At 38.2% G+C, this 13,563-nt stretch overlaps 1 protein-coding gene across 1 annotated transcript; it reads left to right on the forward strand.

Moving 5' to 3' along the window:
- Positions 1-1,080: 1,080 nt before the first annotated feature.
- Positions 1,081-13,224, forward strand: LOC115438367 (active breakpoint cluster region-related protein-like). Its single transcript, XM_030161943.1, has 11 exons — positions 1,081-1,114; positions 1,403-1,498; positions 3,547-3,621; positions 3,736-3,833; positions 4,553-4,660; positions 4,732-4,895; positions 6,840-6,979; positions 9,048-9,182; positions 10,743-10,848; positions 10,934-11,075; positions 12,832-13,224. The coding sequence occupies exons 1-11, from the start codon at positions 1,081-1,083 to the stop codon at positions 12,931-12,933; spliced, it is 1,200 nt and encodes a 399-aa protein (XP_030017803.1). The 3' UTR covers positions 12,934-13,224.
- The last annotated feature ends 339 nt before the right edge of the window (positions 13,225-13,563 follow it).

The raw sequence follows: 13,563 nt of genomic DNA on the forward strand, positions 1-13,563 counted from the left end.
TATTATTGATGTACATTCTGAGTGTCTTATTTAGTCCAAACCTCTCAAACTTCAATTCCTCTCTTTGTCTTTTTCTGTTATTCCACCTGTTTTGACCCTAAAAACACGCAGTAAAACAAAACCACTGAAGAAAAGGAGCACAAGCACATACTTACAGCAGCTTTAATGAACCTGAAACAGATGCAGATTCACAACACAAGAATGTCTCAGGGGTTAAAGGGTTACGTGAACCCATTTTTGTGTTGTTTTCTGTTTCCGTCAGGAAGCAGGACCAGTACCCGGTTCTGCTGGTACCCTGCCTCTCGCCGGCCTCAAACTGCGCTGGTTCATGGACGAGGAACGATCAGCTGACACTCAGCTCCGCCTCCAAGCCATCAGGACGAAGATGCACCTGCTCCGACAGCAGCTCCAACAGCAGGCGGTGGGTGAAGGAACCAGGATGGACGAGATGAGGGGTCTGTATGAACAAAACTAATCCAATCTGTGTTTATCGTTATGAAGAAGGGTTTAAAGGCTCGAAGCAGGAAGAAACTGGAGCAGATGGAGACGATTGCTGCTCATGACCTCGCGGTTTACAGACTGGATCTGCACAGTCCCAGCGGAAAAGTAAGACCAGAAAAAAACATTCACATTAACAGTCAAACACCTGAAGAAAAACAGAAAGAAACACAAAAAAAACTGAATAAAACTGGGAAAAAAAACCTGAATAAAACTGAAAAAAAAAAAAAAAAAAAAACTGAACAAAGCCTAAATAAATCTGAATAAAACCTAAATAAAACCTGAATAAATCCGAACCAAATAGGAATAAAACTTGAATAAAGCCTGAATAAAAGCTGAACAAACCTGAATAAAACCTGAATTAATGCTGAATTAAACCTAAATAAAACCTGAATAAATCCTAACTGAAACCTGAACCAAATCTGAATAAAAGCTGAATAAAATCTTAATGAAACCTGAACAAAATCTAAATAAAACCTTAATAAAACCTAAACCAAAACCTAAATAAATTAAACCTGAATATAACCTGTTGTTTCTGCAGAGCCACAGCCTGGTCTCGTCCTTTCTCTATGAACTAGAAGAATGAGAGAAGCCATCGACAAACTCACTAAAGACAGTAAGTTCACAAACACAAATTTATCTGAACGTTTTACTGACTTTCAGATAAATTTACAATCTCTGCTTACAATAAAGTGATATATGGAGCTGAACTGTGATGTATTTATCTCAATAAACAAGCAGGTTTAGTTTTCCTTTAAAATACCGTATCCCAGTGACAGATCAAAACATACAAAATAAATGTAAAACTAAAGAATAGCATCGATCTGAAAGTAGAAAAACAACATTAACAGCTGAGAAATGAAATGAATGAGTGAAAGTGAAACTATTCACTGTTTGTTTGTAGATGTAGAAACAGTGCCTCCAGATCTGCTCACCCTCACCGGTGCATGTGTGAAGCTGAGGATGACGCAGCAGCTGCTGCTGCATAGCGCCGATGGTGGTACGAGCATGCAACACCAAGCCCCGCCCCTCTTTTCAGCTTATGTCAGTTATGTTTAGATCAAGTAATGTTTAGATCCTGGTGAATGATTCATCATTTCCACAAGTTATTAGCCTCATAGCATAACTGTGGAAGTCATATTTTTTTCTGGTCAGAGCCAATGATGAAAAAGTAATGAGCAGTGTAAGAGGGGTAAAGCTATGAGGCTAATCACATGACACACACACACACACATATGTATGTATATATATATTTATATTAGGCTTGGTAACCTTAGTTGTAAGGCCGATACGATACAGCATCTCTGATCTGATATATTAAAAATACGTGTGTGGCATCTCACGATGCGATATGATACAGTTCACACCCAAATCACAATACAGAGCAATTAAGCACATTCTGATTGAACACATTCATTCTAGTACTAAAAAAAAAATGTAGTGCAATTCAATGAGCTTGATTATTATTTATCAAATAAGACCATGACTTTTTACAAAGTGTCTTTAGTTCAATTTCAGAACATGTGCCTCACATACAGTCAGTGAAAAACTTAGGACTTTGTTTCCAAAGTCGTTTCTCTGTTTCTAACACTCAACTTCTTGCTCCCTCACTGAATCCATTTGTAATGAAATGTATTTGTAATGAAGGTAAAACAGAAAAAGGTTGTGTCACTTTAAGAGACACCTGCACAAGGTATTCCGGGATGTGCTGTTGGATATGTATGACACTGTTTAAGGAAGTATCTGTGGTATGTACAGCAGTATTCAGTACAGCTGATACAGTAAGAAGTACACGTTCATAAACCACATGTGGTCACCTCCTTCTATGTCTGTCACATACACACATTACAGTATTCATCCGCTGCGCTTGTGCCACAGTCCATCCACGGAGCTCAGACTGTTAGTGTACAGTGTACACATCCGAGAATCCGTGGCGCATGTTAACGTGGGTCTGAAGGAAAGAAACACTTACCCAAATAAATAGTAACACTTTTAAAGAAGAGTAAAATATATTCTATTGAACAGATCAAATTATATCGATACAAACATTCAATAACCGATGCATCACGATATCATTCCAAACTTCTCATTCACTTGCAGCTTCTCTACTGGTGCACTCGGATCGTGCCCGTGCGTGTCAGCGTATCAATGCATATCGATGCATATTGGATAATCTTCCCATCCCTAATATAATATATATGTATATATATATATATATATATATATATATATATATATATATTATATATATATATATATATATATTATATTTATATTTATATTTATATATATATACACACACACACACACACACAATAATGAACAGAATGATAAAGATAATCAAGATAACTGATAAATTGATTGATAAAATCGATTGATTTAAAAAATGAGGACATTTTTTTTGTTTTGTTAAATTATTTTCCCCGGAGTTTAAATGTGTTAAATCTTACGTGCTTTAATAAGTGTTATTACACATATATACAGTATGTTGGCTTATGTCTCTTTAGCCAATACATGTATAAATGTTCCAGTATAAAGAATCTGTAAAGTGAATGTATGGTAAATATACAGAGTATTGAAGTAGATCTGAGACAAACATTCCATTGGACTAAAACCTATAATATCATTAATTCTCGCTATTTCCAACCAGTATTTGGACTGAATTTATATTTATTAGTGAAAAAAATCTTAGTAAAGCTTCACTCTTTTTATTCTGGAGGTTTTTTTTTATTCACACCAGGTGAATCCAGCCACTGTTCATTCACATAACACAACAGTCTTTGTACATTTATGTATGTATACTAGTTTAATTAGCATATTGATAATTATCATATTATTATATTGATGAATTGATAACATATCGTCTTGTACATATTGTATAAATTGCTGTTATTTTCCTGCTACTCTTACTCTACTTCAATGGAGCAACTGTAACATACAATTTCCCCTGGGATTAATACAGTATTCTGGTTCTGCGTCTGATTCTGGTTCTGCATCTGATTCTGGTTCTGATTCCGGACAGCTCATGTCTTCTGTGTCTCTGAACAGGAGACGATGGTGAGGCGTTGTGTGGGACTCTGACCGTGGCCGTTCACTCGGCCCGTGGACTGGAACAACCGGCCCGTGGGTTTATGTTTATACAACACAAACACGTTCATGAATCTGATGGAGACTCGTCTACAGAATCTACATGAGCAGATCTGTAATAGAAACTTCTTCTGGTTTTCTGTGACTCAGGTGTGTACGTTTGCGTGGAAGTGGATGGATTTGACTTCTATGAAAGACAAGCCCAGACCCACTCGTCCGTCCTCAGCTTCAGTCCACAGTGGGAGCAGGTCAGACCTTTACCCACCCAGAACCAGAACCAGAACAAATCAAGCTAAAACACATATAGATGCAACACTGTCACTGCAGATTCACACCAAGAGGAACCTTCTGATTCATGTGTGGACACCACTACTCGGAGTTATCCTTTTATAGTTCACTCAGTGGGGGGGGGGGGGGGGGGGGGGGGGATGCACTGATCTGCCTTGGCGGAGGTCTGCACTGTCCGAGTGCTTTTCTAGTTAATTTCAGCGTTTGGTTCAGTTATGATCAGGTTAAAAAACAACTCAAACCAAATGTTTTAAATAGCATCAAATAAATCCATAATCTTTAGTTAACATTGCAGGGTGCAGGGAGAGTGGGTTTTTAAGTTTTATATCACCATCATAAGTTTTATATTTATATGTGGAGAAATATCTGTAAAGCTATTATCAGACTACACCTACGACGTAAAGACAGATGACAGATCAGCTGTGATGGTTGAAATATGTTTAACTGAAGCTGAACCTTTATCATCTGTAGAACTGCAAAAAAAATGAAATGAAATAAAACCTATCCACAGAATTAAAAGACATATAAATCATTACTTTTCAGTCGTTTAGGATATTATTCACACTTAATATTGATCAGATGTGATCTGTTTTTCACCGTACAGATGTTTCAGATGCTTAGATTGCTGCTGTTGTCGTGACGACGTGACCATGATGACGTCCTTCTGTCTTGCCCACAGGAGCTGTGTTTCCAGGTGGATGGGGCTCAGAACCTCAGGCTGCTCTGCATCAGTCAGTCGGACCGAGATGAACGGGACCACACCGTCCTGGGAAAAACCAGTGTTAAGGTACGTGTTTAGTCTCTGATGTCGTCTTCGAAGGGAACTGACGTCTAATATCAGATTCCTTTTGTCCTCAGTTAGATCCTAAAAGCCTCAGTAGGAGATGGAGGCGACAGACTCTGAACCTCGGCCTCGTGGAGGTGAACGTGTCCCTGAAGTTCATTCCACATCCTCTGGACCCGCCGAGGTCCACGTCCCAGCAGCAGCTGGTCTTCAACGTCCCCATCGAGACCGTGGCTCAGTAAGTGACGGAAAGGAAACAGAATGAGAAGGACGACCAAGACATTTTAGACTATTTCATGCTCCGTTTTGTGGAAACAGTTTGGGGACGGCCCTTTCCTGTTCCAACATGACTGACACCAGTGAACAAAGCAACGTCCATAAAGACATGGAGCCTGTTTACATGCACACTAATACCCCGAGCATTACCTGATTTCTGGAGTTATCAGATTATTCCAGTGATCATGTAAACAGGGTAATCTGATCAGCTTTATCATATAACTGCAGCTATCTGATTAGGAGAAATCGGATTAACACACCTAGATTTCTCCTCAGTACTCAGATGTCTTCACGCATGTTTACAGGTTAATCTGATTTCTTTTGTTTCTCTACATCTGCGCATATGTAAAAAAAAAAAAAATCTGTAGAAACGGAAGTTATGCAGCGACAATGTGAGCCTAAAGAAAAAGGTAAACAAACAATGAAATGAAGGACAGCAGCAACATGTGACCCATTTTGTGGTCTTATTAGCTCCTCCCATATTAGGACAGCAAATGCCATGGTCAATAAGACAAGACCAGGACGTTTAGAAAATAACAGGAAGTGTACATCTTAGGTCATAACATACATACGTACTCCGAAAGAAATCAAATAATGGACTAAAACATGTAAACCAGGGTTTTTCGATTATCGCATTTCTGAAGTGCATGTAAACACTTCACATCTGATTCCGGCAATTATCAGATTACTCCCAGTTATCGGATATTTATGGTCATGTAAACGGGCTCATGAATGAGTGAGTTTGTTGTGGAGGAACTGAACTGGTCTACACACAGTCCTGACCTCAACCTCATAGAACACCTTTGGATGAATTAGAGACTATGAGCCAGGTCTTCTTATCCAACATCAGAACCTGACCTCACAAATGTGCTTCTAGAGGAACGGACACAAATGCCCATAAACGCACACTTGAACCTCATGGAAAACCTTCCCAGAAGAGTTGAAGCACAGGCTGGAACAACTCCATATTAACCCAATGGATTCAGAATAGGATGTCATTAAAGTTCATGTGTGTAAAGGCACATGTTCCAAATACATTTGGTAATAAAGTGTATGATGATTAGGGGTGTAAGAAAATATTGGTTCTGCAATATGTGCGATATTTCATTTCACAATACTGTATCAATATTAAAAAGTACTGTATCGATATTTTTAGGTATTTATTCAGATATTGTGGACGTTCTTTTTTTTGTTTTGTTTTTCTTTTTTGTTTATATTTTATTATTATTATTTAACACTCTTTTACTAAATAATTGTAGTTCCTTTGTTGGGATTGCACAAAAATAATGTACTGATGTTATGAACTAATAGAATATAAACATTTGAACAGGGTCTTAAACTGTAATGTCTGTAAAACAGAATTTAAGTTTGAACACAGGAGAATTTTGTGATATAGCATTAGATCCTGTTGTGATCAAATAAAAATGTGTTTAGAATTTGTGCATATTTCTGGTGTAGTTCAAGTGTTCAAGGAAATAATCATTTTAAAATAAAGAAACAAACAAAAAATTGCCTTTTTAACGGTATCATGATATATTGTATCGTGATCCTAGTGATTTGTATGGTATCACCAGATTCTTGCCAATACACAGCCCTAATGATGATGCGATCTGATACGTCACTGTAGATTAAACCATCAACAGTTTATAAGTTCATCAAATGATCTCAACATGATCTTTTTACATGAGGAAACATCCTGAGGCCTTGTTTCAGTTCTGGTCTAATCCTCTCTCAGACCCGGGGATGTTTTAAAGACTCAAACCTGGAGTCGTCAGTTGTCCTGTGTAGTTTTATTTCCCTTCATTCTTTCCCTTTTTTTTCATGTTGGTCTGAGAAGTGAAGTGGTTTGACTTGGTTTGAAGGTCGGTTAAGGAGAAGTAAAAGTGACTTTCTGTTTTGGCCTCAGACAGGAGGGGGGTCTGGTTCCTCATGTGGTTCGATGCTGCGTTGAGGAGGTGGAGACCAGAGGGATGGATGAGGTCGGCATCTACAGGATTTCAGGAACCGCCAGTGACATCAGCACATTGAAGAACGCATTCAACAGCAGTAAGACCCCACCCAGATCAGACTGAACCCAGATCAGACTGAACCCAGAAAGACCCAGAGCTACTGTTGTGGCAGTTCCTAAATGAATTTTTCATCTTTATTTAACCTTTTATTAAAGCTGTACCTACCGATGTGGCATTTCTCACAGCACTTAGTAAAAGTTTGAACATGAACAACCCGCCTCCCTCCAAAGCCCCGCCCACTTCCCCCTGCCTGAGCTCTGATGCTCGCCTCCTCTCACCTGATGCGCGTGGAGGAAGCGGAGGTGCAGGTTCGGTCCACTTCGGTGTGTCCGCAGACCCCTCCCTCAGTAATCAGATGCATCATCCACCTGCTGCGGCCCGCAGCCCCTGTTCCATCAGTAGACCCTGTATTTAAGGGTGTGGTCTGTGCAGTACTGGGTCAGTGTCTTCACTGCACCACGGAGATGAGATGCCCAGGCGACGGGCGCGCGCACTGTGAACGCGTGGCCTCCGCGAATTTTTCCGTGGACATTTGAGGTTTTATAGTCCATACAATTATCATCCTACATCATCTTACATGTGTGACACCATGTACATGTACCTGTATGAGTCCCACCGTCATAAAAGCTGAGCTTTATGCAGACCTGTTCAGTCCAGTACAGCTGACTTCCGGACTTTTATCTCCATCCTTCATTCATCAGACTCCCGTTTGTTCTCCTTAGTTGTTGTTTCTGTTCATAAATCCGTTTTGTCCCTTCCACATGAGCATTTGAGTTCTATCCATACACATCCTAGAAAGACTGTGGCCAGTGACAGGAGAAGCAGCGTGAGTAATGCGTCAGATTCAGAGGGACACATATCGGATGTGAGACGGCGATAATGGATCGGATGCTGGACGGCCGTAATGGATGATTGACAGGAGGCTCAGCCAGGTTCGGCCAATTATTTTATTCGGACCGAATAAAATGATTGGTCAGACTTTTATCAGAAATATATGAGGATTAAACATTTTTGAGTTTCAATACCTGGCGGATTTCTTTTACATTTTAGTTTAACACACACTTATTAGGAGCATTTTAAGATGACAAAAGAAAAGTGTAAAAATGCCACATCATATGGTATAGCTTTAAAGTTGAGAGTTATTATATGAGAAAAACTGACTTTTTCAGTCAAATATATCATTACCTGACCATAAACCCAGTGTGTCCATCCACTGTCATTGATCCAACTCCATGGGTTTTACTGGTAAATCAGTGTTGTAGAAGATGACGGTGTTTCCATGGTAACTACGGAGCCTCTGAGCATCCAAATGGATCATATCTCATGACCATGAAAAGATGACAAACTGCATTTTACACCAATTGTTTCAGCATATATATTTTTTTTATTTTGTTCAGTTTGTGGCTTATTTTGCTCTTGCTGTGTTTGTTTTTGTTTGTTTTTAATTTTTTATTCATTTTATTCACTTTATTGATTACTTTGGCTGTTGTGGTTTCATTTTGTTGTTGTATATATGTTGTCTATTTCATTAATTTTCCTTCATTTTTGTTACATTTTTGATTATTTTGTTTATTTTTCAGCATTTTCTTGCACATTTCATAATTTTCTTTCGTCAATTCTGTTAAGTTTGTGGCTTATAGTGTTAAAATTACTGTTGATTTATTGTTAATTTTTATTCCTTTTATTCATTACTTTGGATGTTATAATTTTTTACTTGATTTTACTCAGTTTTTCAGTTCATTATTTATCATTTTATACATTTTTTTTTCTTCATTTTTGTTTATTTTATCCACTGTCATTGATCCAACTCTATGGGTTTTATTGGTGAATCAATGTTGTAGAAGATGACGGTGTTTCCACAGTAACTACGGAGCCTCTGAACGTCCAAATGGGTCATATCTGATGACCATGAAAAGATGAAGAACTGTATTTTAAACCAATTATTGACATGTATTGATAGGATTAGTGGCTCAACAGGTATTTAACAGTTTAGATTAGTAGATGCTTGTTTGGGTCTTTATGGGTTAAACATGTTAGAGGAGATGGTGTGTGTTGTTGATAATAGAATCTGATCGTGTTTGTCCGTCATCTCCGTCGTTGATCAGATCTTCGTGAAGCTGTCACTAGGCTGAGGAGCGCTGAGGTCAACGCAGTGTCCGGCGTCCTCAAACTGTACTTCAGAGAGCTACCGGAGCCGCTCATACCCACCGGCCTGTTCCAGAGTCTGGCCAGGACCCTCGGTAAGAGACGCCCAAACATGGAGCTGATGGTACTGGAACATTTTAGCTGTTTCCACCACAGGAATGTTAACTTACCCTGGATTCTGAAAAACCTCAGTGCATTTCCACCAAAATTACCCAGTAAAAAAACTGTCTCTCAACCCAAACTTTCCCTGAAAAAGTTTCCAGTTGGGGATCGGACTTTACAGATTCCCCTAGAATTCTTGAGGGAAATGACAGAAAATGTTAAAAAAAAAAAAAGAAAGAAAAAAGAAAAATTGGCCCTATTGTATTTGCGTTGTTTATTATTTATTTATTCATTTATTATTATATATGTATATTTATATTTTTTACATTTATATTTATTTATTAACATTTATTTTCATTAGACATTTGAGCCCATTTTTTAGCATCTTAAAAGCATGAAAAGTCCATTTTATTTTGCAAACTCATCAGTAGTGGTAAAAAATGTGATATTTTATAGGTTTTGTCAATGAAAAGCTGGTTTATAAAACTTTTTTGCGTGGAGCTGAAGTGGTTTAAGAGATTTACACAGAAAAACTAAAAGTATTGATATGTGATGGTTTTATAGCAGTTTTTTGTGCATGTACACTTTTAACTTGAGGGTTTTAAAGGGAGGTAAAATAAAAATCAGGCTGATGTGTGCATGATGTAAAATCATGCACACATCAAACTAACTGAATGAGTACTTGGTGTGTTAGATACACAGTAGTACTAATACGGAGTGTCAAACATGCAGCTTGTGGGCCAAAACCGGCCCCCCACTTGTTCCAGTCCGGCCCCAGTGCAAAAATTACACTGAAAATATAAACAGTCAAGGGTGTGGAGCTCATTTTAGTTCACGTTCCACATACAGACTAATGTGATTTCAAATAAAATAATAACATAATAACCTATATACAATGATATCTCCAAATTTTTTTTCTTTGTTTTAGTGCAAAAAACCCATTAAATTATGAAATACTTACATTTACAAACTATCCTTTTGCAATAAAACCTGAATAACCTGAACAAATATGAACAACCTGAAATGTCTAAAGAAACTTAAGTACACTTTTAACAATATTCTGCTGGTTACTAAATGTTTTGTGCCTTTTTATAGATCTGGTCTGGAATGCACATGTATAAATGATACGATGAGGCATAAACTTGTTAAAATTGCACCAATCTTACTGTTATTTGTTGTGCCTTGTAATTTCTTGCACTAAACTGGAGAACTCTACCACAATTTTATTGTACTCGTACAATGACAATAAAGATATTCTGATTCTGAATATTGCTAAAATTGCACTAATTTTTTATAATGTCCTTTTTTCAGGTTATTCACATCTTTTTGTTTGGATAGTTTGTAAATGTAAATATTTTCATAATTTAATGTTATTTTTTTGCAATAAAACAAAGAGAAATATATGGAGTTGTCATTATGTATAGGCTTTTATATGTTATTATTGTACTGATCCGACCCATTTGAGACCAAATCAGGCTGAATGTGGCCTCTGGAAGAAACACAGTTTGACATCCCTGTACTAATACAACAGAGGTTTCCCCTTTCCCTCACAGACATCCAGGACATGAACTCGAGACTCGTGTCCCTGTTGTCTCTGCTGCAGTCGTGTCCCGACGCCAACCGCCACACCTTCCTCTACCTCCTCCACCACCTCAAAAGGTGAGAGTCACATGACCTCCAGTAACACTACCGAAGGGGCATCCATCACACCCTCTGCTTCATCTTCTTCAATCTGCTTCCATAGAGTTTCTGAGAGGCAAGACGTCAACAAAATGTCCCTGTTAAACCTGGCCACAGTGTTTGGACCAAGCCTCCTGCGCCCTCCGGTGGCTGGAGTGGGGAACGACGGCCCTGCTGTGGACATCTCCCAGGAGGTGGTTGTACAGGTGAGCATTCAGACAAAATATGTTCATATGAGATATTTGTCTGAAACATATACATTTATAACAAAAAAAATGGCTCTAGCCAAAAAAAAAAAAATCATTTAAGGTTGTGACTCACCAACTGAAACAAGTGACAACCAGCAAAAAAAATTTAAAGAAAAACCTGAAACACCCCAAGAAGTGTTCATGAAATCCTAGAAAACAACAGAAAGCACCAAAGAGACGTAGATGAAATCCAAAGCACAAGTTATACCCTCAAGCCTCCACCACCACAGACCGATATTAACCTCAAGAGTTAAACTTTTTTATTTTCTAATGGTCATCAGCCCCCTCCAGTGGTGGAGTAATAAGGCTAGACCAGGGGTGCCCAATCCTGGTCCTGGAGAGCTACTATCCTGCATGTTTTAGATGTATCCCTCTTCCAACACACCTGATTCAAAGGATAAGCCTATCATTAAGCTCTGCAGAAGCCTGATAATGACCGTCAGGTGTGCTGGAAGAGGGAAACACCCAAAACATGCAGGATAGTAGCTCTCCAGGACCTGGACTGGGCACCCCTGGGCTAGACTATGTACTCTAAAAATGGTCATTTCAGACATGTCATCAAATCCACTTACAAACCATTCTAAACCACTAAATAACACTTCCCTAAGTTATTATCCCACCCTCCAAAGGGGAGGCAAGGGGTATTGTTTTTGGTTCAGTTTGTTTGTTTGTTAGTTAGTTAACAACAATCAACCAAACAGAACGAGCTCCACTCACACAGCAGTGATGTTCATTTAAAGCTAATGTCTGTTTTTTTCTGATCTTGGAACAGAGCCTGAATGTTGTGGTTTCAGTGTGACTTATTTTAAATGCTGAGTTTACATACTACCATACCCATGATCTTCAGCTGCTATTGCCATGGAGAAGACTTGGCTGTGATAATCAAAGAACAATGTGTGGTTGATGTAAAAAAAAAAAAAAAAAATGTGGAGTTTAATCTTTGTAAATGTGTGGAGGTTAGGGTTTAGCAAGGGGAGGCAAATGGTATTGTTTTTGGTTCAGTTTGTTTGTTTGTTTGTTATCCCTCTAGCAGCAAAACTACTGGTTGAATTCAGACCACATTGGGTTTATAGATCGCCAGTGACCCAGAATAGATCTGATTATATTTTGGGAAAAGTAGGTAAAAGTTAAACATTTTTTTAATGGATTCTTAAAAACTTCTCATTTACTTATAATGGGTGAAATATGTATGAGGGGTGGGGTTTGTTGTGCCTGGCACCACTTGTTTCAGTATTTTTAATGAGGCCTCAATAAACATTCTCTGAGGTTTTTTGGGACAAGTAGATTTTTTTCCACCTGTCCCAGTGCACTGAGGTTGTCCACTAATATGGCTCTGCTACGTCCACTGTAGATGGACACTTTGGTCATCATTTAAAAATTATCTCCAACTTGTGTCAGATCATCGCTGAGGATGAGGTGACGTCAGGTACATATTTATTCAGTGGCTCTTCCATGGACTCCAGTTCATCCAATATCATGTCTATACTACGTGGTCGGAAACATGAAATTCTGTACTGATGTAAAATGTATGTGTATTTTTGATTTTTTTTGTCTCAGCCGCACAATTTAATCTATTTTGACTTTCGTTTCCCTTTTTATTGCATAAATAAATAAACAAATAAATAGATAAACTATGCCTTTTTGTGCAACACTGTCCTTTTCTCCAGTCGGTAACACTTTTACTTTAGTGAATGTGTGTTTGGTTTGTGTTCAGGTCCAGGTGGTTTTCTCATACCTGCAGTGCAACAACCTCCCAGAGGCAAGGATTTCTCTGCCACATGACTCGGACACCGAAGATGAGACCACCCACTTGTGAGACCACCATAGGAGTCTAGACCTGAGGAAGACCCACAGAAGGACTGGAAGACCATGAAGATATTTATTAACGCTGAACATGGATTTTTTTGTATTTTTCTATCATTTCACACTAATGGCTTTTACGTCTCTATGGTTTAATAAAGCTGTTTTACACTGTAACGTATACCTGGGTTGAAAAGCCAAAAATTATTCTAAATATTGTCAGATCAGCTGATACCAATGATAATCACAATGAGGACATGTAGTCAAAGTTCAATTTCTGGTCCTGTAGTTGGAACGGTGAAGAAACCAGATGGTTGTTTGTGGTTTTAAATAATGAAAATTATTGTAAATATTTAAAGATATGGGGAAAAACACAACAAAAACATGGTGAAATGTTGTAAAAGCTTTAACAAAACCAGTAAAAAAAAACACCTAAAAAATTAAAAAAAATACTCAGCAACACAAAAAAAAGAAAATGAAAAGAACGTAAAAGATGTAAAAACAGAACAGAACCTCCATAAACATAACAATCGACATATCTTCCAGACTGTGCCACTGAATTCGATTAAAAAGTCTTGTAAACATAAACGCCGCTTTCCATGTTGATTCAGGAAGTTCTCACCCTTTATTTCAATGTGTAGCAGCG

Source organism: Sphaeramia orbicularis, chromosome 18 (assembly GCF_902148855.1).
Source record: "Sphaeramia orbicularis chromosome 18, fSphaOr1.1, whole genome shotgun sequence".
NCBI classification, from domain to species: domain Eukaryota; kingdom Metazoa; phylum Chordata; class Actinopteri; order Kurtiformes; family Apogonidae; genus Sphaeramia; species Sphaeramia orbicularis.

Coding starts and splice junctions, on each gene's coding strand:
- LOC115438367 (XM_030161943.1), top strand. CDS start 1,081: ATGAGAGAAGCCATCGACAAACTCACTAAAGACA. Junction 3,622..3,735: donor TGGACTGGAACAACCGGCCC/GTGGGTTTATGT, acceptor TCTGTGACTCAG/GTGTGTACGTTTGCGTGGAA. Junction 9,183..10,742: donor GAGTCTGGCCAGGACCCTCG/GTAAGAGACGCC, acceptor TTTCCCTCACAG/ACATCCAGGACATGAACTCG.